Source organism: Neltuma alba, unplaced genomic scaffold, assembly GCF_004799145.2.
Source record: "Neltuma alba isolate B1F8T4 unplaced genomic scaffold, ASM479914v2 tig00012375_pilon, whole genome shotgun sequence".
Lineage (NCBI taxonomy): Eukaryota > Viridiplantae > Streptophyta > Magnoliopsida > Fabales > Fabaceae > Neltuma > Neltuma alba.
The window spans coordinates 127,753-154,347 of record NW_021636873.1 but is presented as its reverse complement, the minus strand read 5'-3'; the positions used below and the strand labels follow the sequence as shown (position 1 = coordinate 154,347).

The 26,595-nt window shown below is 32.9% G+C and overlaps 2 protein-coding genes across 3 annotated transcripts; one reads left to right on the top strand and one right to left on the bottom strand.

Annotated features, from left to right (window-relative positions):
• Nucleotides 1-255: 255 nt before the first annotated feature.
• On the top strand, nt 256-5,461 carry LOC114726333 (ras-related protein RHN1). 2 transcript variants are annotated; one of them, XM_028912911.1, is made up of 7 exons: nt 256-470; nt 557-634; nt 1,279-1,446; nt 1,748-1,796; nt 3,880-3,953; nt 4,144-4,237; nt 4,343-4,661. In XM_028912911.1, the coding sequence occupies exons 1-7, from the start codon at nt 432-434 to the stop codon at nt 4,474-4,476; spliced, it is 636 nt and encodes a 211-aa protein (XP_028768744.1). In that variant the 5' UTR covers nt 256-431; the 3' UTR covers nt 4,477-4,661. The 2 variants fall into 2 exon arrangements, with proteins under 2 accessions (XP_028768744.1, XP_028768745.1); XM_028912912.1 differs by lacking the exon at nt 4,343-4,661 and adding an exon at nt 4,890-5,461 and having other exon boundaries at nt 258-470.
• A 4,709-nt stretch (nt 5,462-10,170) lies between these two features.
• On the bottom strand, nt 10,171-12,530 carry LOC114726341 (butyrate--CoA ligase AAE11, peroxisomal-like). The gene is made up of 2 exons (XM_028912919.1): nt 12,112-12,530; nt 10,171-12,009 (listed from the first exon to the last, which is right to left on the bottom strand). Exons 1-2 carry the CDS (start codon nt 12,307-12,309, stop codon nt 10,432-10,434), a joined length of 1,776 nt encoding a protein of 591 aa, XP_028768752.1. The 5' UTR covers nt 12,310-12,530; the 3' UTR covers nt 10,171-10,431.
• Nucleotides 12,531-26,595: the final 14,065 nt, after the last annotated feature.

The following is a 26,595-nucleotide window of genomic DNA, read 5'->3' as shown; positions in this document are numbered from 1 at the left end:
AAAAAAGAAAAAATTAAAAACAAAGTATTTTTTATATTAAGAAACAATCACACTGAATAAAAAGGAACATATACAGCAGAATGTTATTTTCCCAACCTACTGTATATTGCTTATAAAGGATGATATTCCAGTTATTTAGAATTTTAACAATTATTTAATTTTTTTACCTGATAACAGATATAAAATACATCATGCGGGTTTAGTCCCCAAATACAATACAGTGTCTATAAATGATATTAGTTAACACGCAGCAATCATTGTGAGGGAAAAGTTATACAACCGAGAGAGTCTGCTTTGGATTCTTCTTTCTCTGTCTTTGATTCCAATCCTCGGCTAATTGTGTGATTCTCTCAACTTCTGGGAATTTCTGTTTTTCCCTCGATTGGTTGGGTCTAGGTGCGCTTCCCTTCCAATCGATTCAATTTATTACCATGGCTACGATCGGGCACAACAATCTCAACGCCAAATTGGTGAGTTTGATTTTGATTCCTTCTTATTTCTTTGTTTTTGTTTCCTTCCCAGGTTTGAGGTTATAATACTCTCAATTGATGATCAGGTTCTCCTAGGTGATATGGGTGCCGGAAAGTCCAGCCTGGTTTTGCGATTTGTCAAGGGTCAATTTCTTGAATTCCAGGTTATTTTACATCATCATTTATTTGGACCTTCTCTTGAAGATTTTGCTGCTTGTATTTGGGTTAGGTGTGCTTGAAATTTTACTTAAGAAAAGCTGGCTATACTGATAAGCTGAAAATATTCTGTGAATCAGATGTCTTTCTGCGTGGACAAACAATTTTTTGTCATTTTGAATTTAGCTCGTTTGAGTGAAGTTCAACTGACTTTTTTCTCGGATAAAATTATAATGTGAATTTAAGTTTTATCAGCGATGTGCTGTTTTAGTTAGAATGTTTCTAAAATCCATTATTTAGAAGGCGAGAATCGTTTCTGCTGATCACAGAAAGCACAGGTTTGGATGCTTTTTCCCTTATACCCAGTAATCTTTGATACTCTAAGGCAATGTGTGGTGGGCAGAAAAATATTTTCTAGGAAGGAAATGTGAAAGAAAATAGGATAGGTGTATTTCTCATTTCCTTTCTAGAAAACACTTTCCAAACAGTGCATAAAGAAACAAAGGGGGGAAAACGATTGTGTTTGATCTTCTATTTACGACAATATCCATGTTGGCGGTTTTCGTTCCCATGTATGCTAGTTTGTGCCAAAGCCTAAGAGATAGACTAATTAAGTCTCTGTTGCTGAGTTTATGGTTTATTGTTAGGACAGGAATCAACAATAGGGGCAGCCTTCTTTTCACAGACATTGGCGGTTAATGATGCAACTGTTAAATTTGAAATTTGGGACACTGCTGGACAGGAGAGGTACCACAGCTTGGCTCCTATGTATTACAGAGGCGCTGCTGCTGCCATCATTGTCTATGATATTACCAGCGCAGTATGATATCTCTCCCTCATCATATTTTGACTGTATTGAAGTAGGCCAATGAAGCCTATTTCATAGGCTGTTTGTGCGATGTGTCATTGGAGTTTTTGAGGCAAATGGTCATTGGTTTTTGCATCATGAAGTAGTGTCCCGTTTTTGGAATATACTTTTCGACATCTTTCATGAGCGTTGTTGGATTTGGTGTGGGTTGGATGTTGATCTCTTGTCTTGCTTTGCTAAACTATGCTTTTGAGTTTTTTATTCCCTTTGTGCCCCAAGGTTTCATATAATAGGTTTCATATTGTATTTGAAGGATTCATTTACACGTGCAAGGAAGTGGGTCCAAGAACTTCAAAAACAAGGTATTTGCTGATTTCCTTTTTCTACGAATGTTTGATATGAATAGATTACTGCGACATAATAGATGCTTATTAAATATATAGAATGAAAAAGTAGATCCAAAAATGTATGTTTTGATTACTAGTTTCATCCCACTGTTAATCCTTAACTTTAATACCTTGTTACTTGGTTCTTACTGTTTTCAAACTTGTAATTGAGTCCCTGCCATGACAACCTACGGCAAATGTGTTGATAGGTTGTTGTGATTGTAGTCTATTACGAGAATTAGAAGTAGTTGTTGGCTAAATTAAGTGTTGCAATGACTGATTGGCATAGAATATTAAAACCTACAATGCTGTAAGTTCATGGGACTTATCAAGTGATAAAGTGATAAGTAGAATATCATTCTCATGAGGACTTGGTTCAACAACCTGATTTAGCATTAATTTAATAAGTTCACTTAATTTGAGTAAGGCATGACTTGAACAATGATTAAAGGAGAATAAAATCTAGCTACAAAATTAAATCTAAGCCTCGATTACTTTTTCATGTCTCACTAGTAATAGGTGCCGAATTTTCATTTGTGCCATTGATATTCCACATCTCCAAGCCTTGATCCGCCTCCATTTGGGTTGCAAGCCTCCTCTCAAGTCGAAAATAAAGAAAAGCCTTGAATTATATGAGGAAACCCTCAAAATCATGTCCAAGTGAAGCTGTTCATTTGTGACACCAAAGACTATGGTCATTATTTTCTTGTTATTGTCTTACTGAGCTGCGGCACCACAATGTTGGTGCTAATGCACCAGGGACCACTCCTCAATGTCTTCCATCTCTACAAAATACCGCATGAACACCAATGAAAAATAATATTTGATTGCTTTAAATCAGTTTTTACTCAATTCCCTCCATATTTACCAATAATTCACAAAAATAGCAATGAGCCCAGTTCTATAGAAAAGGAATTAAAAGATCTCCAAAGTGTAATGATGACTCCGCAAATAACTCCTAAAAATATATCAAATATCACAAAATATGGGGAGTCATCAATGATGTAGTTTTGCGACTAGCTAGATGGCCTCTTTACAGCCTCAATTCACCATCAAAGTCCAAAGAATCTAGGCTTGGGAGTTTGAGAGTCTCGGCAGTAGGATTGCAGAGCCTGCCGGGTCATCGTATGTGTCATTGGATTTCTAATCATTGTCATAGTGGATACCCAATTACAAGATTCAGAAACTATGAGGATTTGATTTCAAACTTTCGAAATATAAGGAACATTTTGAATTTGTGATGAAACTATAGGGACTTACAAAGTAAATGAATCAAATATCTAATGTACGTTTATAAACCCGGGGATGAACTAATAGCCCTTACAAATAAGGCAATCTTGTCTACGTATTTTCACAATGCTTTGTGAAATTCTTTAATCTGTCTTACTTTTGATCTAGGTGAACCCAAATATGGGGGAAAGTATAGATTAGTCGTTTTGTTCCGTGGCAGTGATCTAGAATGGATGGTTAGGGTGCGAAAGTTGATGAGAATGAGAGAGAGAATGGGCTGTTTTAAGGGAAGCTACAAATAAGCCCACAATGATAGCCTAATCACAACGTTAGACAAAAAAGACAAGAAAGAAAAAAGGGAACTCTAACAAATGTATGGTATTAGTTATTATTTAAAACTAATGCCTAAAGACCGAAACCCCCCCCCCCCAAAAAAAAAATAATGCCTAAAGACGTGCTGTCACCTAATGTGTATTATCTTCTTCAATTTCTCCCTGCGTTATTTTCTGACGTGTGTTTTCCTCAAATTCCCACTTTCTAAGGCATTAAATAATATGTAATTTACCTATATATACATACATATACATATATATATATATATATGCTTCTGATGCTTCACTATCACCGATCTTCTATGACTCCTACATTATGGAATTGGTCACAGGTGTTATGACTCGAGAAATAACAGTGGGCAGATTCCCTTGTAGTTTTAATTTAAAGTTGATATCCTCTTGATAAGATCCAACCCTTTAGGCCTTACTTTCGGAGTATGGGGTCTAGGTCCGCATAAGTAGAAATTTAATGAATGAATTCAATTTGGTTGTTGCAGGGAACCCTAATATGGTTATGGCTCTTGCTGGTAACAAAGCTGACCTGGAAGATAAGAGGCAAGTGACAGCTGAAGTAAGTATTACTATTTTTGGCTATTCCTATCAGGATGTATGATCTTATTAATTAAGAATTCTATTTCCTTTCACAATCTGATCGAGCTGCAATTCTGGTGATACGTTATAGCAGTATGCTTATACTCTTCTTTCATGATTGGGCAATTTCTTTATTCACCAGCTCATTATTTCTAATATTGGCATTGCAGGAGGCCCGTGTATATGCTGAGGAAAATGGTCTCTTTTTCATGGAGACCTCTGCCAAAACTGCAGCCAATGTAAATGATATATTTTATGAAATAGGTATGGTTCCTTTCCTATCCTGTGTTTTCGGCTGCTTAATGAGGATGATTTATAATTCTAATGCGACTCGTGTTTGGTTTGCTTCCTTTATTGAATTGCATGAAGATAATTTAGAAGGGGAGACGTGTCTTTCCTCTAGAGAGAAGTCTGCCCCTAGTTTGTGGAGCAGGATATTTTTCGTATTTCCAATATTTTGGCTTGGATTGAAGTTGGATGTTTTTCAGGCCGGGGTTTGCTGAAGTTTAAACTGTAATGATATAAATAGTTAAATACCCATGTGATTGGTTAGCGACTGTGAAACTGACATGTTTATGAGTTGTAACACTTGTTAATGTCAAAATAAATATACTTTTAGCTAAAGGCCTTGTTAAGCCTAATGGCATGAAAGCTTCTTTGTTAATGAAAAGTCACTATTTCGATCCCACTTACAAACTGAGGCTTGTTAGTGTCTATTACTCTAACTAAAAAAATAAATACATGAATAAATATGCCTTTTGTGGGCTGTCTCTGGACTCGCATGATCTGCAAGCATATATTGGCCTGCTGGCTACTGCCATCGGTTTGGTGATAATATTCGTATTTCTCTTACATGGAGCTTTTTGTTTGGAATTATTTTACGTTTTATGCCATGACCGGTGAATTCTGTTGACAGCCAAGAGATTGCCGAGGGCTCAGCCTGCTCAAAATCCGGCAGGGATGGTTCTTGTGGACAGACACCCAGAAGGATCAAGAGCTTCATCGTCATGTTGTTCGTGAGTCGTGCGATTTGCGTCCTCGTCGTCCCCGGGCAAATTAAACACGCGTGCTTGATGTGGTTGGTCTTTGGTGGTGGTACTGTTATTTGGAGCTCTCTATCAAAGAGAAAATTGCAACTAACACATGCGCCGATGCTCTATCCTATCATGCTCTCTCCACACACTTTTGTCTCCATCTCATGTGCTCCAGGAGTCAGGAGCCGCCTACCTACTAACCTCCAACTTATTTTGTAATTTCCTTGCTGTTTACCTTTTGTTATTAAAAACAGAAAAAAGTGAAACTTTATGAAGCAGGATATAAGCTGGGATATGCGGTGGGTGCCGTTGGTTGAACAGTATCTTGAGGGAAATTATGCGTTGATGTTTAAGCTTCCTCGCATAGTCTTAACAACGTCGGTTAGCTTCTTCGTACCCAACACCATTTCTCTTATTGTTGCCCAAACCTTCATATGTTTCATTTATTTTAAAATTTAGGAGTTCACGCTGCTTTTAAAAATTCGGTGGTCAGAAGTGATTTTTAACTGGTTGCTTTCATGTTATATTTTTATATTATATGGATAATAAGTATATGATAATTTAGTAAGCATGTTGTCAAGTGAAAGGAATAATGTCATAGGACGAGTAAGCGTGGGACCTGCTGTTAAAAAAAATGATTGAAAATTGTTTAAAGTGGTTTGAGCATGCATGTATAGAGAAGGATGTTAGAGACAACGGTAAAAAAAAAAAAAAGAGATAGTATGAAGTGGAGAAAAATCAAAGAGCACATATTAAGCGGGATATTTTGATTGACAATATACTACCTCTAGAACTGAGTATGAGAAGCTAGTTCATTAATTTGAGTAGATTAAAAAAAAAAACTTAGTTGTTTGTAATAAATAGATGTCTTTCTTAAAATATTTTTGCTAATCAACTATATTGACTAGAAGTTTAGAACTACCATTATCATAAAGATTATCTCAAAAAAAAGTTAATAAATATGAAAAATAAAATGTATTAGATTTTATATTTATGATTAAAATAAAAGTCAAGCGAAAGGAGTAAATGTCATGGGACGAGTAAGCGTGGACCTACTGTTAAAAAAAATGTTTGAAAATTGTTTAAAGTGGTTCGAGCATGCATGTATAGAGAAGCATGTTAGGGACACCGGTAAAAAAAAGTAGATTAGATAGTATGAAGTGGAGAAAAATCAAGGAGCACATATTAAGCGGAATATTTTGATTAACAATATACTCCTCCGGTCCTTAATATAAGATCTATTTAACTAATTTGATTAAATTAAAAAAGTTAAGTAAGTTAGTTAATTATAAGAAATGTAACACGTTTTTCCTAAAATACCATAATCATCTTTCTTAATACCCTCTCTCCCCCTTCTACTTGATTATGGTTGAGGGAGTATTCATAGGGGTAATTTAGAGAACATTGATAAATATGAGAAATGGGTCTTATATTTATGACTAAAACCAACTCAACAATTGGGTCCTATATTAAGGACCGGAGGAGTACTACTTTTGAAATTTAGTATGAGAATTAGTTGACTAATTTGAGTAAATTAAGAAAACGAGTTAAGTTAGTTATTTGTAATAAACAGGTATTGTTTTTCTTAAAATATTCTTGTTAATCAACTATATTGGTTAGAATTATCATTATTATAGGGATTATCTTGAAAAAAAAAAGTAGATAAATATGAGAAACAAAATATATTAGATTTTATATTTAGAATTAAAATAAAATTCAAACGAATTCTTATATTAAAAACCGGAAGTAACATATATATACACAAAGATTTGGTCATTGATTCAACACAGTGATTTATGTGAGAGGTGTGAGTAAATTGCGACCATGATAGATTTGGCCGCTGGATGCTTCCCTCTTCCGTTACCAGACGATGCAATCAAAGGAGGTGCACCTTGCAGAATAGGCTCGGGAAGATGGTGGATGGTTTTATCTCTTTGGCCTTTTCTGTTTTGTTTTTTTGAGTTTATGGACTTATTCCCACTTTGCCTTATTATGATATCGTCTTTTCCTTATCTTTGAAAAAGAAAATCAGATTTGTCACATACCATGAACTGTGGAGGAAGAAAAAAGAGAGCAAATTATCTCGATCAACTCTTAAATTTTGTGTTTTAAGACACGGTAGGACTCCGGATAGTCGCTGTGCTTTTCAGCTTTAAACCCTTTGAAGTTTTTTGACCAGCAAAACAATTTGAAGTTGCTATCATTTATTCATGATTTTTTATAGCATCTCTTACCGGTTGGCGCACCCCTTTATCAATTATATGCAATATATATTTAATTATGTGGAAATAGTTTCTACTCAGAGGACGTGTTTGATTCATATTTAGCGGGTACAATGTATTTTTAACTACGTGTAAAAATTTTCAAAAGAAAAAATATTTATATACTATATCCGGTTCTTAATATAAGAGTTAATTGACTAATTTGAATAGATTAAGAAAATTTGTTAAGTTAGTTATTTGTAATAAATAGATGTTATCTTCCCTAAAATATTATTGCTAATCATATGAATTAGTTAGAACTGTTATTTGATAGAACATTTAACATACATAACTATTACAAGCACTACTTTAAAAAAAACAGAGAGAGATAAAGTAAATTGAAATATTATATTTAAGACTAAATTGAATATTAAACTAATTTATATGTTAAGAAATAGAGGTAGTATAATTCAAAATACATTGCATATGTGTGAAAAAGAATAGCATTCGCTGAAGGTAAGTTGCACCAGCCCGTTTTCGATATTTTTGGGTAATAAAATTTGGGGGGAAAATTTAGATTAAATTACTTATATTCAGTGTATTAATTTTTCAAATCACAAGTGGTTGTGTATCTTTTTTTTTTTAATTTCATGTAGATTTTTAATATAATGATATTAAATACTAATATTTTAAAAATATGATACATTGTCATATATAATTAAAAAACTTGATATAATGGATATGAGCAAATTGCCCATAAAATTTTAATTGTATATATGTTTGTTTTGTTTTGTTTTGTTTTATTAGTTTCCTTTCATGAAACAGTATAAAAAAGTAACGCTGAAGATTGTCGCCGTTAGAACTTTTGAGTTGATAGCGATAGATGAATACTACTTGAGTTTAACCAACCGAGTCACGAGTTGGAAACTGCACTCGGCGCCCGATTCGCTTGGGCTCAGATTCTGAAGGCCCACTTATCCAGAAGTGCTCACAAAATCTAACTGTCGATCTCCATTGGCCGATTCATGATCCTTCTTTTGTGTGGATAAATATCGTTATGGCTAACCACAACCACAACGTGGTTTCGAATCACGATCACCAATTTTCATTATTAGAAGAATTGTTCAAGAGTGACAGTAACTTGAATAAGATTATTTTAAATATAAAAATATATGCAGCCGGCCAAAAAGAATGATTAAATCGCATGAATAATTTTCAAAAAATTTTAATATGTGATTTTTTTTTTTTAAGCACAGATATCCTCTCAATTAAGACAGTCTGATCTGAGTCATTATAAAGTACTACTCCGTCTCTAATTATAAAAACCTTTTGGCCAAATTATGTTTTTTAAGAAAACAGTTAAAAGCAATTAATATATAACAAATATGATTTTTTTTAAATATACCCCTAATAAATGTAAAAGAGTAATAATGAGATAAATAGAGAGAGAATGTAATATATAAAATTTATCAATGCATTAAATATTCAGACAAACTCAAAAAGGACCTTATAAAAAGAAACAAATCCATTAAAAAAAAGATCTTATAATTAGGAAAGGATGGAGTATTAAATATATGCATTTGTCTTAATAAAAATTTAAATCTTAGTTTGTTATGTTTGGAGGGAGTAACTTCTCCCGCTAAATCTAACTCTGCTAGTAATATGTGGAATTATTGTTAGGGCTCATAGTCCTTCTCAGCTCCCAACAAAAAACAAATAATGTACAAAGATCAGATTGTCATGATAATAAATGTCCTAATAATAAGTGACGAGGGCTTGAAAAACTCGTGCGTCTCATCCTTCTCAATTACTACTTCTATGGTGGCTTTCTACGCGCGTAAGTGAAGAGCAAGCTTTTTTTTTCTTTTTACCCACGATCTAAGAACAGGATACCTAATACTTGATCTATTGAGACCTGTCCCTATAAGCACAGGAGCATGACAAGCAAGTTTTTTTTTTTTTCTGGCCCAATAAGTAGAAATCTCTCAGTTTTACTTTGCTGTGGTGATACCTTCCCCGGTACAGTGACTAAAGCCACAACAAAATGACACTTCTAAGAATTAAAGCTTTTTTTTTTTTGTGAGAGAGTCCGACTTTTTTACCGGCTAAACTTACGGACGAGGGGGTTGAAGAGTAAGCTTTTGGTAAGGGCTTGATTATAATTTATAAATATGACGGAAGAAGGGGCGGGGGGCCCACGTTGGATTGGCAGGTGTTGGACCCCATGTCTGGGTGGGTTAGGGTACGGGTAAGGTATCTTCGGCCGACCCGTACCCACAATCCAATGGTCATTTTATGCTAAAAAAAGTTATTAAAGTTTGGAGATCAAATTAACACTTAAACAACCAAAAATTTATGGTTATCACTTTCATTATCTAACATTCACACCTTTTTAGAATTTACAGCTACCGATTTCACCACTTATTATTAGGACATTTATTATCATGACAATTTGATCTTCGTACATTATTTGTTTTTTTGACAATAATTCCACACACTTTTTTAGAATTTGCTGACCATTTTTGGAAATCAAAAATTTATTTTAAGGGCATGTTTGGACAGCAATTTTGTTGTTCCAAGTGAGCTTTTTCCATTAGTTTGTTTAGGTGTTATCTCATCGTTCTAAAAGTCCATTTGAAACCGGTAAATGCCCGCTTGGGAAGAGTTTGATTTTTATCCGCCTTTCTCACATTTCTTACCCTTGATCCAACGACCAACGTATATGCGACATCCATAATGTTAAAATCACTCAAATATTTTTTTTTCCCTGTCAAGATATATTTAACTGTAGAACCAGTTTAGATGCTGATCCCAAATGTATTTATTAAAAAATTAAAGCTAATTATTATATTATTTTTTGATACACTAATTGCATTTTGTACATTACACTCGCACATGTGAAGTGGTGCCTAATTAATTTGCACTTCAAAATAAATTGTATATTTAGAATCGAAGAATTATATACACATGGACTAGTTGTATAGCCCGCTGATCATTAATATTTTAAAATAAAAAAGACATTTAAAAGCTTAAATACGTATCCATAGGACAAGCGGGGTTTAAGGTTGTTTTACTCAAATAAAAACTACTTAAAATAAGTACATACTTGCTACATAGCATCTCTCCCAATTACAGAGTATGTACACAAACACACAGAACTTTGTTGGGCTCTTTTACCCTCTTTCCATTGTTTTCCCAAGAAAAAGGACCTGAGTGATTCGATTCAAAGACGGGAAAGAGCCAAAACCTGTTCGTTGTAATGACCACCTTCATTATTATTGTTGTTATTTCGATCAACCCGTGCAGAGCTAGACGACGTCGTCTTTACATCTTCGGGCACAACGAACGCCTTCGCATTCTCCCTCAATTCAAACTTGAGAATCTTACCCGTTGAGGTCTTTGGCAGCTCGTCCATGAACCTGACGACCTTCGGAACCATGAAGTGTGACATCCTCTTCCTGCAATACCCAATCATATCACTCTCCGTGACGTCGTCGTCATCGCTGGTCTTCTTCCCTGTTTCATTCTTCTTCAGAGCTATGAAGGCGCAGGGGCTTTCTCCCCACTTCGGGTGAGGCATTGCCACCACCGCAGCTTCCGACACCCTCGGATGGTTGTAAAGAACATTCTCCACCTCGACACTGCTAATGTTTTCTCCGCCGGAGATAATCACATCCTTGGACCTGTCTTTGATCTCTAAATAACCATCTGGGTGTACGACCCCGACATCCCCTGTTCTGAACCACCCATTTTGGAACACTTTGGATGTTTCTTTTGGATCCTTGTAATAGCCCTTCATGATGCCACTCCCTCTCAGCACTATCTCTCCCATCGTCTTCCCGTCTCTGGGCACGCTCTCCATCGTCTCCAGATTCTTCACGTCAACATTTGCAAGCGTTAATATGCTAACCCCTTGACGAGCTTTCAGCTTCGATTGTTCCTCTTTCGGCAAATCATTCCACTTTTTATCCCACTCGCACACAAGCGCCGGTCCAGTGGCTTCCGTAAGGCCGTAGGCATGCGTGACGTGGAACCCGAGCGGCTCTATCTGTTGGAGCAGCGCCGCCGGGGGAGGCGCGCCTCCGGTGAGGATCTCGACTGTCGAGGTGAGGCGGTGGCGCTCGGCTGGTTTAGCCTGGAGGATGATGTTGAAGATGATGGGCGCACAGCACATGTGAGTTACGTTGTGAAGGGCTATGTTCTTGAAGATTTGCAAGGCCGTGATGTTGCGAAGGCAGACATTGGTGCCGCCACGCGCCGCCACCCCCCAAGTAAAGGTCCAGCCGTTACAGTGGAACATAGGCAGGGTCCACAGGTAGACTGGTGCCGTGGGAACCTCCCAGCATAGGATCAAGCTGAGCGTACTGAGGTAAGCTCCTCTGTGACTGTAAACGACGCCTTTTGGTGCAGAGGTGGTGCCAGAGGTGTAGTTAAGGGCAATTGGGGCCCACTCATCGTGAGGCTCGATGGGGACGAAGGTGGGGTCGCCACGGCGGATAAGGAGCTCGTAGTCGAGCTCGTTCATGCGGATGCCAGTGGGAGAGTTGAGGTCGTCAATGACGACGACGAGCGGCAAAGAGGAATAGCCGCCGTTAGATTCCATGAGGATTCTAAGTGCTTCGCCAGCCTTGGGAACGTACTCGTAGTCCACGAAGAAGACTTTCGCTTCGGAATGCTTGAGGATGGTGGCTATGTTGTTGGCATCAAGACGAGTGTTTATTGCGTTCAACACAGCTCCCGCCATAGGCACCGCGAAGTGCATCTCGTACATGGCCGGAATGTTGGGCGCCAACACCGACACCTGTTACACAAATAATTGGACAGCCACGTAGTTATTAGAGGATGTCAAGTACCGTACACAAAAAACAAAGATTCCATCATGCCTGTGTATACGGAAACTTACGACGTCGTGGGTGGCGACGTGGAGGGAGCGGAGGGAGGAGGCGAGGCGGCAGCAACGGTCGTATGTCTGAGACCAAGTGAAAGAGGCTCCGTCGTAGACGAGGGAGGTTCTGTCAGCATAAGAGGAAGCAGCTCTGGCGAGGAAAGTGAGAGGGGTGAGTGGGGTATAGTTCGCTTGGCACTTTGGAAGATTCTCCATTGAGTCACCTTCTTCTTCTCCAGCCAATTCGTCACAGTGAAGAACAGAGGTGACAAACTAAAGATGAACAGAACCGGAGAGAGGGAGGGAAGGAAAGATATATGAAAGGGTCGTTTTGTGTGGTGAATGGGTTCGCTGTGAATCAGAGGATTGGTTTATGTATATGTATATATAGAGGACTGGGGGGAGTGGGATTGCTTATGCGAAAGCCAGGCTATGTAAGGGCCATTTATAGGGGAAGAAATAAGAGAAGCTGCGGTGAAGTTTGAGTGTGGAAGGAGTTGCATTGGAAATTGCGTTGTGAGTCCCCCTCCTGCTGCTGTGTGCATTGTTAAAAGACCGTTTGACCCGTTTTTTAAAAATTTGTAATGTAATCCCACAAAAAATTATTTTTTAAAATTTTTAATTTTTAAATTAAGAATGATTATAAAAATATATTCTCGTTTGTTTTTTAAATACTGTCAATCATTATTAAAGGACAGTAAATAAAATTAATTTAATATTTAAATTTTTTTTTAAAAAAATTTCTATTGGGTCGGGTCATTTACAGTGTTGGCCCCCCGGTCCCATCCGATATCACATCGTCTCTCTCTCCTGCTTAGCGTAACATTATGGCCCTGCTTTCTCTTAACCCTGTGCCTCGAACAAAAAATTAGGATGCACAGAAAATGAAGACAAGAGGGACCGGGAAAAAAAAAAAAGGAGAGGAGGGAGGTAGCTAAATTCACACGGACAATAACAATTTTATACTCCCTCCGTTTCTTATTATAAGAGACATTTGATACTTATGGCATGTTCTTATATATAAGAGACACTTAAAAGTTGTCTCTGTTTTTTTGTGTTGATTTCCTATTTTACCCATATTTATTGTTTTCAACTCACACTCTCTCTCCCTCCCACTTTTCTTTCTTTCAATAATTTAATTGTTCTCTCTCATGCTCTCTCTCCTTATTAATGAGGGCATTTTTGAGAAAAAATTATATTTTTTACACATTAATTGTTCTTAACTAATTTTAACTGTTTTTTTTATCAACGTAATTCGGTTATTTGTCTCTTATAATAAGGAACGGAGGGAGTAGTTCGTAGAAAAATATTTATAAATAGAAAAATTACTATTCCATCATATTATTTATAAATAATTTGCATACTATGTTACTAATTATCTTATCCGATTTTATTGTTTTATTTTTAAATATCTTTTAGAGAATGATTCCAAAACTTTTGAAATAATTAATAAAATCGAAAATACAAAGCATTACATAAGAAGCAGTGCACATGGGTCCCAAAATTGATAAGAAAATGTGGAAAAATGATGGGCAGCAAATCTCCAAAATCTCCCCCATCTTTTGAGAGAAAAGCTGGGGAAATATGCATGTCTCATCACTTGTTATTTATTCCGGACTTGTCTCCCTTGTTAAGCAGATGGTAAAACTGTCGTAATATTTTTTTAAAAAAAATATGGGTATTTTTTTGACCTCACTATTAGCAAAACAAGAATATAAATAAAAAAATTAAACTTGGGTTTATATATTCATATTGATGAGTAATAAACATGTTAAAGTTGCATTTAGTATATAAGTAGTTGATTTGGCCAACAGTTCATATTAGTATGTCCTTTCACATTTTGGGCCCAAGTGTGAAGTTTGAACAGGGTCAGTCAGTGCGTACAGTGCCTTTGATTACAAAATGTCTTCTTGGTCTTTACATTCAACAACCACTGACAAGGAGAGCTTACCTTTATTGTTTGGAGAAATAGCCTTAACACTCCCATGAAGAGCCATTAATATATAGTTTTTTTTTTCTTTTTTCCCTTTTTGTGAGGCTTGGCTTGTGTTATTTTTATGTTTTAATTAATTAATCAATTAATTACTTCTATACTTGACAATTATAATCCGTCAGAAATTTTAATTTAACCACTATAATTAATTTAATTATTGAAACAGACTCATATATATAGTTAAATCTTTTTATCAGTTATTATGCCTCTTTTAATGTGGATATAGCAAATATAAAAAGGATGACTCGGCAAATTATTTTCTAATTCATTTGTTTACCTCCCGAATAAGGAGATACATAGAACTAGTTTTAGTGTTCATCATAGTGATAAATATGCTTATCATCGTAGTGAAGTTCAAATCACTTAAAATCAGTTTTAATAGTTTAGATTTAAAATTTTTAACTAATAAATTTTAAATAAAAATTTAGTTTTTAAAAAACTTACAGTTAAGATATTATATTTATTTTGGATTATATACCTATTAAAAAAAATTTTTACAAAATAAAAATATTAAATATTAAATCTGAGTTATCTATATAAAATTTAAATGGTAAAAATTTGATAAGTACATAATATTTATTATTGTGAGGAGTAGGGAAACTCGTTCCAAACAGAGAAAGAGAGAGTCTTCCTCACACATGCACAAAAAAACTCAGACGTATTTCTTTAACATCTCAGCTCTGACGTTTTTCGTTACTACGAGGTTAGAGTTAAGTATTTTGTACTCGTATGTTTGCTTTTACCTAGGCCTAATAATTAAAAAAAAAAAAGTCATTCATAGTGGCTTTTTACTGTTAAGTTTGATAATTGAGCGATAGCACTAAATAAATTAAACGAAGCATGTCAATTTTCTCACTGATATTCCGCTTGCATTATTATTTGTTTTATTTTATTGACCAATCATTGTTATTTATTTTCAAGTCATTTTGATATATTGTCAATTTCCCTCCACTAGTGTTTGTTTTCTTTTTTCCATATCAAAAAGTCATTTCTAATTTTCCATATCTTTTTAGGTTCTGATCAGTCAAGTCGTTATTCAAATGTTAATTAATGCCTTCCCCTTTCCCTTTCGATAAGTGTGTGGCAGAATTTCCAGGAAGTTGTGGTCCTTTTTTTTTTTCCAATGAAATTGTTGTCGTCTTATCTGTGTTTCTTGCACAGCAGGTTAATTAACTAACTTTGTTTTTGTTTTTCTTTCCGGAATTTCTTTTTAGTCCTTAATTTTCAAGGAATTTCATTCAAATTGATCAAACTTTGGAACGGGTCTAGTCTTGTTGAATATTGGACCGTGACTATATAAATAAATCATAGAAGTTTGAGGGTCTTGCAGATGTACTCTTCTCATCCTATTTATAAGACACTTCTAATATATTTAACATAGAGCAGGAAAAATTTTAAACTTCATTAATTTTTATTTAAAATTTAATAACTTTTCAACTTTATTCTTATTTAATATACATTATACCTCATGTAAACAAAATCAACACAATAATAAATGAGGAGTAAAATTGTACATCAATACAAACCTATAAATAGAAAAAAAAAATATCTTTTTTCTCTGTCTTATAAATAGTATCAGGGGAGTATAGATCAATTTAATTTGTGGGACCACAACCACGTTACGGAAAGTTGGAAAGAAAGCCATGCATGCCTCTTGACTAAAAACCAATTGGAAGGAATGGGATGGGAACTAGTAGTGGCGTTTGTTGAATATACTTTCTAAGAAATTGGTTTGTAATTTCCATGAAGCTCTCGAAGTGGGTAAATTTTTCCATAAATTATTGTTGATGTTCCTTTTGTTTATTTTCTTTCTCGTTTGCTTTCTCTTTACTCTTAGTCTTCCCTTTTCTTTCTTTGTTCCTTTTTTCCACTTCTTCCCACTATTTTCTCTTCCTTTGTTTATTCTCTTCTAGATGGCATAAGACATTTATTCCTGTTTATTATGTAACTGTATAATTTTTTTTAATTTTACAGTATAATTGGAATAATCCAGGGACTAGCGTATGTAAACAAAAAAAAAAATACTCTTGGTCCTTAATATAAGACCTAATTATTGAGTTGATTTTGATCGTAAATATAAAACATATTTCTTATACTTATCATTTTTTTAAATTACTCATATGAATACTCTCTCAACCATAATCAAATAGAAAAGCAATGGAGGATATTAAGGAAGATGATTATAATGTTTTAGGAAAAACATTATATTTCTGATAATTAACTAACTTATATAACTTTCTTAATTTAATTAAAGTAATTAAATAGGTCTTATATTAAGGATCGGAAAAGTATTATACTTGATTTGAGAACCATTTTTGAAAAGCTAATACATGTTAACAAGTTGAGAGGGGGTAATGAATATAAGGTGTCGCTGCTATGTAGAATTTGTCATGCTTGATGGTTAAGTAAGCAAGCAAAACAAATACCACTTCCAGCCCTTAATATAAGACATTATTTTTTTATTCTAAGTATAAGACTCCAATCCACTTTATCTCTTATATTTAAATGTAGTTTTTCTAATAATGGTAGTTCTAACCAGTACACTTATTAACAATGATGTTTTATGAAAGATAACACATATTTACTACAAATAACTAACTTAACTTATTTTCTTAATTTCTTCAAATTAGTCAATTAGCTCTTATAATTAGGATCGGAGGTAGTGTTTGATAATTATTATACAGATAATTAATTAACTAGAAAATTAAAGAAATCTTCATGAACGTCGCTAGCCTTTCCTGTTATTCCTCTGGTATTGTTTCTGGTCTTTTTCATTACTTCCGTTGTCAAATTTAAACAAGGATATTTTTCAACCATTCTGGTAGAATTATCAGGAATTCCTAAAGGCCTCAGATTTAATTAGGATGTGGAATTCAAGAAAGTTAATACACTAACATGTGTAACGACTTTATGAAATCTTAGTATCAAGAAAGAAATACCAGAGAAGGCATCATTTGATAATTATTCTTGATGATAATAAAGAGATCATAATATTGTTAGATTGGATAATTATAAATTACCATGTACTTAAAAAAGCCAATAGGGCTTTACTTGTCGCCCGGTCCGAATCCGGACTAGTCGATCGCTCGGGTACAACTGGCTCAAAGAGGCTGGGGCCCAGAAAAGGCGCGGTTGGATACCGGATAGTTTATATCAAAAAAAAAAAAGCCAATACTTACAAGCCATCACACACACACTTATTATGTTGATGCTTGCTCTAAGACGATGGACTTGCTTCCTAAAGATGTGAGAAACTCTTAACATTTGTATAGTAAGGTTTTTTTTTTGGTAACAGTATATTAAGCTTTATATTCCTAAATTCTAGCTTTTGTTGAATCAGTACATTAATATAATTTTTTTAATATGCAAAATCTAAAAAAGGTTACAATATTTACAACGATTAAATAATTGAGTAGTAGCAATTTATTATTTAATTCTTATTTATTGCATTAAGATGTTAAACGATTAAAAAATTATTCAATTACTTTTGTAACATTTTGAATTTCTCTCTAGATAATCTTATAGTAAAAGTCTATATTGGGATTGGCTAAAAAAAAAAAAACTATACTAACAGAGCTATTCATGAGGGCGGACAACACTTTAGTATGAAATACTCCTCCGGTTCTTAATATAGGATCCAATTATTGAGTTGGTTTTGATCCTAAATATAAGACTCATTTATTATATTTATCAATTTTCTCTAAATTACTCTTATGGATACTCCTTCAACTATAATTAAGTAGAAGAGGGAGATGTAATATTAAGAAAGATGATTATGGTATTTGAGGAAAAACGTGTCATATTTCTTATAATTAACTAACTTACCTAACTTCCTTAATCTAATCAAATTAGTTAAATAGATTTTATATTAAAGACTGAAAAAGTAGTTGTTTACACACACGTACCAGACCACGGTGTTCAGAAATATGCGAATAAATAGTGCAACTTGTTCTCAAGACTTTAAGCAGCACGCCTAACATTCATCACAGTTTTATATATATGTATAAGAAATAGTAAAATTGAAAGCGAAATAAATCTCCTTGAAGAAGCTAAAATTAAAAAACTTGCAGGATAATAACAAACGTCGGATCCGATGATATTGGGAGGTGAACGAGTGAGGGAGACAATTGGGCGATAATCCTTGAATGGATGTCCCATATTACATACTACCTTCAGTGCTGTGCTTAAAGGATGTGTTTGGTATGAGAGATTTGAGAGGAAGGGTGAAAGATTTTAATTATTTCCTTTTGTTTGGCAACACACAAATTTTAGGAGGAGAGGAAAATTTTTTAAAAATTTTCCCTCCCCTCCCCTTCTCTCCTCAACCTCCCATCCAAAATTAGGAGGATTTGGAGGAAAATGGTAATATTTTGTCATGTTGTGACTATTATACCCATATTTTATTATGTTGTGACCATTATGCCTATATCTTAAATAAAATAAGGACAACATTGTTCATGTCAAAATATTTTTCCCTTCCCTCCCCTCACGAATCAAATAAGGTAATATTAAAACTTCTCCATTCCCCTCTTTCTTTATAAATCCAAACAAGATAATATTAAAATCTTTCTACTCTTCTCCCTTCCGCTTCGCTCCATTAAAATTCCTCCACTTCCCTTCCTCTCATTGAGCCAAACAGACCCTAATATAAGATATTGTTTGACTTTTAATTTAATTCTAAATATAAGACCTCAGTTCACTTTGTCCCTCATAGTTATCTATTTTTTTCCAAGATAGTCCTTCTAATAATGGTAGTTCTAGCAAATAAACATGACTAGTAATGATATTTTAAGAAAGACAACACACCTATTTATTACAAATAACTGACTTTATTTATTTTTTTAGTCTACTGAAATTAATTAACTAATTTTTATATTTATGAGTGGATGTAATATATAGATATGATTTATATGGACGCCAAGCATTCTTTCTCTGCCCCTAAAAAGGCTCTATAGAACAACATAACCGAAAAATTGAACGGAAGGCAACGGCCAACTTTAGTACACTGTCGGCAACACAGTTATGAATTATTAGACACAGCGAATGAATTGCATGTTTGGTGCCGTATGTCCATTGATCATTTTGAAATATTTTCTGATGTGTATATATTTTAAGTCTCATCAATCAACATTATCTAAAACACATAACATTCATTGGCGTCGCTATGGGAGCCACTTTGAATTTCTGCAACACATTATTGTTTAGCAATAGAATGATTTTGGATGAAAGTGCACGTACGGTCACGGAATCGCACCTCTCTAGTAGTAGGAGTGTTCAATTTGTCCTGATGCTATCATCCCTTCCTGATCCTGGTGAGTTTGGGATGGGGCCAGGACGTCCGTTTCCCCCTTTCTTAAAAAAAAAAAAACTATAATTTTTATATGATTTTTTATGTTATAATGCTTATTTTTCATTGGGCTTTCAAAGATAAAAATATTATGTAGAAAACTCAATTATATAGTATAAAAAAAGTATTAAAAATAATGTTAAAAAAATACGGTAAAATAAATACTCCTCCGGTCCTTAATATAATACTCATTTAACTAGTTTAATTATATTAAAAAAATTAGGTAAGTTAGTTAATTATAAAAAATGCGACACGTTTTTCCTAAAACACCATAATCATCTTTTTTAATACTCCATTTCCCTCTTCTACTTGATTATGATTGAGGGAATATCCTTAGGGGTAATTTAGAGAAAATTGATAAATATGAGAAATTGGTCCTATATTTAAGACCAAAACCAACTCAACAATTAGGTCCTATATTAAGGATTGGAGGAGTACTATATAATGGCTTTATAAATTATTTTATTGAGCAAGGAAATTTTGTTGAGATAATATTATAACTTAAGAGCTAAAAATACTATAAAAATAATAATTATTATTAATAAGTAAATTATATAGTATAATAATAATTATTATTAAATAATTTTTTTAAAAAAAATTATCCCAAGGCGGGACGAAACACCCCCAATCTCTAGCTAATTAATGCCCTTTTTTTTAAGTAATTAATATGATTTCGTTATTCATTTTGCTGAGATATATTTACAAGCCTTTTTCCTCAGACACAGTCACCACATCTTCCACAAACTCCATTCTGGGCCTAATGATTGTTAATTAATATTATGTCCGGTCCTGGTTAAAAGACTTCATTTACTACCTCCGGTTTTAATTATAAGACTTTGTTTATAAACTATAAACGAGATTTTATAATTAAGACCGGAAATAGTATTATAATTTATTCCTAATTATGACTCAATTGACATCATGCATCTTTGTTAACACTTTCTCACTCACGCGTAAGCTTGTGAGTTTGGATCATTAGTAAAGAGCATGATAATTAGTACGTGAACTATAACAAAAAATAACACACAGTGCTACATGATACATTACATTAGGATAGGGTAGTACGTCTAATATAATAATTAAAAATGTGATAGGTACCAGAGTTTTTTTTTCCAATTAAGCAAAGGATGACAAAAAAAAATCTGATGAAAGCGTTACACCTTCGGTGATCAACAATTTGGTTTTAGTCGATTCTTCATGGTTCGTGTCATCGTGATCACAGTGGTAATAGGCATGCTGTGCATAGCGAATGAATTGCATGCTTTCATCAGAGAAATTACTTTATACTCCTCCGTTCTTTATTATAAGACCCAATTTGACTTTTTATTTAGTCCTAATTATAAGACCCAATCCATTTTCTCTCTTATATTTATGCATTTTTTTCTAAGATAATCCTTCTAATAATGATAGTTTTAGCCAATACACTTAATTAGCAAGGATATTTTAGGAATAACAACACTTATTTATTATAAATAACCAACTTAACTTACTTCCTTAATCTCCTCAAATAAGTCAATTGGGTCTTATAATTAGGACCGGAGGAGTATATATTTTTGTTCAGAATTAAATCATATCATCTATTATATATTTTTAATTTTAAAAAAGTTAATTGTCTATCTGTTAAATTTTGTTAAGATATCTAAAAGCAACTGTAAACTTTAGATCCCTGAGTAAATCCTTCTCAATTTTCTTGGCCAGCTACTTAAATCATTCTCAGTTTCTTTTTATTACCAATTAATATTTCGCAGCTTAGGTGAGTGATTGTTGCGATATTTTATTTGTTCGTATGCCAGCGCACATGTTGAAATTGATTAAAAATTTGAAAGCAAGTTTAAGGGAAGACTAACAAAGGAATTATACGACCGAATTCATGGCGGCTATTATATATATATATATATATATATATATATTATCCATAATTCTACCACGAGATCCAAAACCTTGTAACACAAGCTATCTTTACCATCACAAATCATGTGTTTTCTTTTATTCTGATCATAAATAATATTAGTACCAAAGTCAAATTATATTATTTAAAAAGTGAATTTTAAATTAAACGTTATTCAATTGAATCTATTTTATAGATGGTCCACCTAATATCATATACTAATTAGCCAAATGACGATAAAATTATCCATTGATAAATATAGAAGTAATTGTTGGTCGGCCAAGAAAAAAAGGTCAAAACAATAAGAGTTAACTTTGTTTATAAATGGGAGACGTCAACGTCAGTACGTTGCGCGGCTCGTGCAACGCATGGCCCATGGGGCATGCTAATTAATCACATTTCATTATTATTACTATAACAATTATTATTATTATTATTATTGACTTTCTGGTTAGAGACATCGGGTTTTCATTTGTCCATTGTATTATTGTAATATGAAAATGGGTCCAGTAGATATTCTTGCGTGTCATCTTATTCTAGCGATTGATTAGTTAGTTAATTAATTAACCCATTAGAGATCAGATCAGTCCAATAATCCAATTATACCCATAAATGATACTCCTCCAGTCCTTAATATAGAACCCAATTCTTGAGTTGGTTTTGGTCCTAAATATAAGACCCATTTCTCATATTTATCAAATTTCTCTAAATTACCCCTATAGACACTCCCTCAACTATAATCAAATAGAAGAAGGAGATGAGGTATTAAAAAAGATGATTATGGTGTTTTAGGAAAAATGTGTCACTTTTTTTATAATTAACTAACTTACCTAACTTCCTTAATCTAATCAAATTAGTTAAATGGGTCTTATATTAAGGACCGGAGGAGTATATAAACAGTATTGAACATTGATTTGGAAAGTTTGGCGTGCTTAAAATCAGGCTTTGACCGTTATTCCCACTTGACCATCTCAATTACGTATCATCAATTGTTGCCAACAACCAAAGTGCTGATATTTCAGGCTTGGGAATTTATGATAAAATATTTTCATTATTATTTGCATATTGAATCAATAAAGACGCATAACTCGTGAATCCGTCCTGAGAAATTAAATAAGTTAAAACCATGTCATTTGCTATACGCTTCATAAAATACATTATTGTTTGTCCCTTCGGACATGGAATATGTACATGAATGACCTGGACTTGGATCAAACTGTTTGAAAAATACTACTTCGGTCCTTAATATAAATTTGACTTTTTATTTTGGTTCCACATATAATACTCTAATTTTTTTTGTCTATCATATTTATATAATACATTTTTTCAAAATAGTTTTTGTAATGATAGTAGTTCTAACAAATACACTTGATTAGTAATAATATTTTATGAAAGATAACATCTATTTATTATAAATAACTAACTAAAATAATTTTTTAATCAACTTAAATTAGTGAATTAGCTTTTATATTAAAGACCGAGAATAATAGTTAATTAAATATAGATATTGATGATGGCTACACCTTTGTTTTAAGGGGATTTGGCTTTAATTTCCTCTACTATATTTCTTTATCATGCCCCAGTATGTGTATGGAAACTCTTGAGCCATTCAAATCAAACTCCAATACTATAAACTACTACCACCGGTTCTTAATATAAGAGTTTATTTGATTTTTATTTTGGTTATAAATATAAGATATCAATATATCGTGTTTCTCATATTTATTCTTTTTTTAAGGCCGTTTTTGTAATAATGATAGTTATAACTAACACACTTGATTAGCAAAGATATTTTATGAAAAACAACACATATTTATTACAAATAACTAACTTAACTTATTTTATTAATTAACTCAAACTAGTCTACTAAATCTTATATTAAGGACCAAAGGTAATATTTTATACTTTTAAAAAGCGACAATTAAATCTAAGTCATTAAACTCTAAGTCATTCAAGTCATTAATGCATAATAAAGCATAATTAGGACGTCTGCATGTATATTTAATTTGATAATTTTGCTTGAGTGTCAAATATAATTGGATATAATTAATGTTTTGCAGCTTACAGCGTAACCGATTAGACACAAAACACTGTTTTTTATGATCTTTAACAAGAAACAGACAAACATGTAGTCCCCCCTATTAAACATGTCATGTGACAACATCACTTATTTTTGGACGAAAATGTGTTAATGTGTTACGAGGATGTGCTACGGATAATTTTCATGCTGGGTAGCTATATTGGCAGCTAGCTAAACCTAAGAAGGCTAGACGAGGATTAGTATTTAATTTCATTTAAACATAAAAATTGCGGGCGTTGAATAATATATTATTATCTTCGGTCTTAAATATAAAAATTAGACAAAAAATATTTTAAAAAACTCAAAAACATCATTTAAATTTAAAATGTCAAAAATGAGATTATTAGTACTCTTTCAAAGTCATTGACTATTTTTATAAAAATTTTGACATATATCATCACCTATTTATCATTTTAAAATTCAAGTGGTGCTTTTTTTTTATAATTTCTTTTGTTGTCTTTATTATAAATGTAAGACTTTAATTTATTTTATTTTTTAAATTTATATTTTTTCTAGGTATTCTACTATTTGCACATAGTATGGAGATTTCCATCAATAGGAACCACTACGCATGTGATTATGAAAAGATATTCTATAAAAAATAACATACATTTATCATAAATATTCCTCCGCTTATAAATATAACACTTTTCTTGTAGTGTAAACTACACTACAAAAAGAGTCTTATATTTAGAACCGGAGTAGTAATAATTAACTTGACTACTTTTTTGAATATATACTAGAGAAAGACGGACAAGCGTACCACAAGACAAATGATCCCTCCTTTAATGATTAATGTGTATGCTGCCCACAACCACAATAGCATATTCCCTTATCAAGGGAATCAAATTTCCAAGTTTTGCTGATTTCCTTGTCATTAAAAAGCAGAACCAATATGATTGAATTTAATTAATTAAGAAGAAGAAGAAGAAGGAGAAGGAGAAGAAAACGAAACGCAAGCAATGGCTTGAATTGAAGCTGGGTTATGAAATTAATTTTGAAATCAGCTCGAAATATTATAAACCACACATTATATATGCTCTCTGCTGCATTATATATGGAGTTGGCATGTGATATAGATATTGTTCCGGGGTACCTTGTCACAAAATTATTAGATAAAGTTAGGCCCTCTAACAAACTTGATTTTGGACTTTAGTACGCATGTGCAGCGCAGATATTGGCTTTGCTTGTCTGCACAGATTTGTGGCCATCCTTGCCAAATTGCTGTCAAATATCAGCCCTCACCCATCACATACAAACTCTCGTCTCGTCAATATTCGCTATTATTTGTTCTTTTCCAAGTCGCAGCATTTATGTAATCCTTTCAGTTATTGCCTGAATAAGATTCTAATTCTGGCTGTCTGAAAAATTTAATATGTTTTCATGATTGTTTTTCTCTTTCACATTTTTTCTCTCTTATTAATTTGCTCTTCATGATGAATAAGGTACGTTTGAAAAAAATTTATTTTTTACACATTTAATATTTTTAATTAATTTAAACTGTTTTCTTAAACCGTGTAATTTGGTTATCAACCTCTCATGAGAAGTATCAGGTAGAGTATTATGAGGAATGTGACTACACGTTCTTGATTCGTTTGGTGAGAGAGTGAGAAATTAAATATGTATGCTTGTCTAATGCCTATTTTGTTTTCCGCATGGAGTTTGAATTCTTGGACTCGTGTTTAGGGTGAAAAAAAATTAAAGAAGAGGATTGGTATCATCGGATTATAAGACCCTAACAATAACTTGCATGTTTCTAGTAACATGTTGATCGATATGGGATAGCTATGATGTCTTTGATATCCACCCTTCTCTACTATATATTCCTCTAGTCTTATTTACAATACACTTCCAGTATATTTTATATAGACCAAGAAAAACTTTAAAATAGGTTAACTCTCTATTAAAATATAATTATTTTTTAACTTTACCCATTTTTAATATATACATCTTTTAAAAAAGATAACTACTTATATTATAATAAATAAAGGACAAAACAATACATTTATGCTAAAAATTTAATAAAATAACTTATAAATACAACAACAAAAAACCTTCTTCTTTTTTTTTTCCTGTAAATAGGACCAGAGGAGTATGTGGCAAAATAGTTTTGTGCAAGCAAGAGGGCAGAAAAAGCTGGGTTTATAGTTTTAATTAGGATTATGGAAAATGACTAGGAATGGTTTTATTTTTAACTAGTAGGGACTTTCAGCTTGTACTCGGATTTACCATACACAAAGTAGCAGTAAATGATTTAAAAATTAAATGAAGATGTCTCTTTAATTTGTAGCAAATTGTGGAAAGAGATATATATATATATATATATATATATATGCACACACACTTATATATCTACATCTTACATACTTATATTTAATTAATTATTACTGTGAATTCGAAAGCGTAATATGAACAAATCATAAATTGTTGCTAACAAATTTATCATTGATGTTAAAGTATTAGTCAATGATTTTTGGCTGAAATTTTTTCTTCTTTTTTAAAAACTTTGAAAGCATGGCTAAAGAAGAAAAAAAGATATATTTTGACCAAAAAAAGAAAGATAAAAACTTAAAAGAGATATGGGTGTGGGGGTCTCGTGATCATCAGTAGACAACTTGATTTAATCTTTTGACTTTTTCTTTGAGCCGCTGTCGCCTTGGCTAAGATCTAATCCACTACGTTATTTAATCTAATTTTAAATACAAGACTATAATTCATTCTGTTTATTATATTTAGTTATTTTTTTAAAGTAATTAGTAAGAGTATTTTATGAAAGACAATTTCTGATTATTACAAATAACTAACTGAACAAACTTTCTTAATCTACTTAAATTAGTCAACTAATTTTTATATTAAGGATCAAAGGTAGTATATATATAGTTTCAATTATTACATTTATATATGTTCCATCCGTTGGTAAAAACATATCTGTTCTATTATTATCAGCACTCAATTAAATTACCTTATGTAAACTGCTAATTGTCCCAAGTCCCAAAAGCAACACCACGGTCAGAGTTCTCGGATTCAAACCCGGGTTGACATCTTTATGTACGTTTATTTGTATTGTATTTGAAAAAAATTAAATTACCCTGTATTTTATTCCTTCAAAAATTATATTGACTGGTTTGACCTGACTTATTCTGTGTGAATATCATGAATTTCGTAGGGTATGTAGAAATAAGTCAATTACATCA

Excerpts from the sequence above, each read along its gene's own strand:
- LOC114726333 (XM_028912911.1), top strand. The coding sequence starts at position 432 with ATGGCTACGATCGGGCACAACAATCTCAACGCCAAATTG. Across the intron at positions 471-556 it reads ACAATCTCAACGCCAAATTG|GTTCTCCTAGGTGATATGGG; the intron begins GTGAGTTTGATT and ends ATTGATGATCAG. Across the intron at positions 635-1,278 it reads GTCAATTTCTTGAATTCCAG|GAATCAACAATAGGGGCAGC; the intron begins GTTATTTTACAT and ends TTGTTAGGACAG.
- LOC114726341 (XM_028912919.1), bottom strand. The coding sequence starts at position 12,309 with ATGGAGAATCTTCCAAAGTGCCAAGCGAACTATACCCCACTCACCCCT. Across the intron at positions 12,010-12,111 it reads ACGTCGCCACCCACGACGTC|GTGTCGGTGTTGGCGCCCAA; the intron begins GTAAGTTTCCGT and ends TTTGTGTAACAG.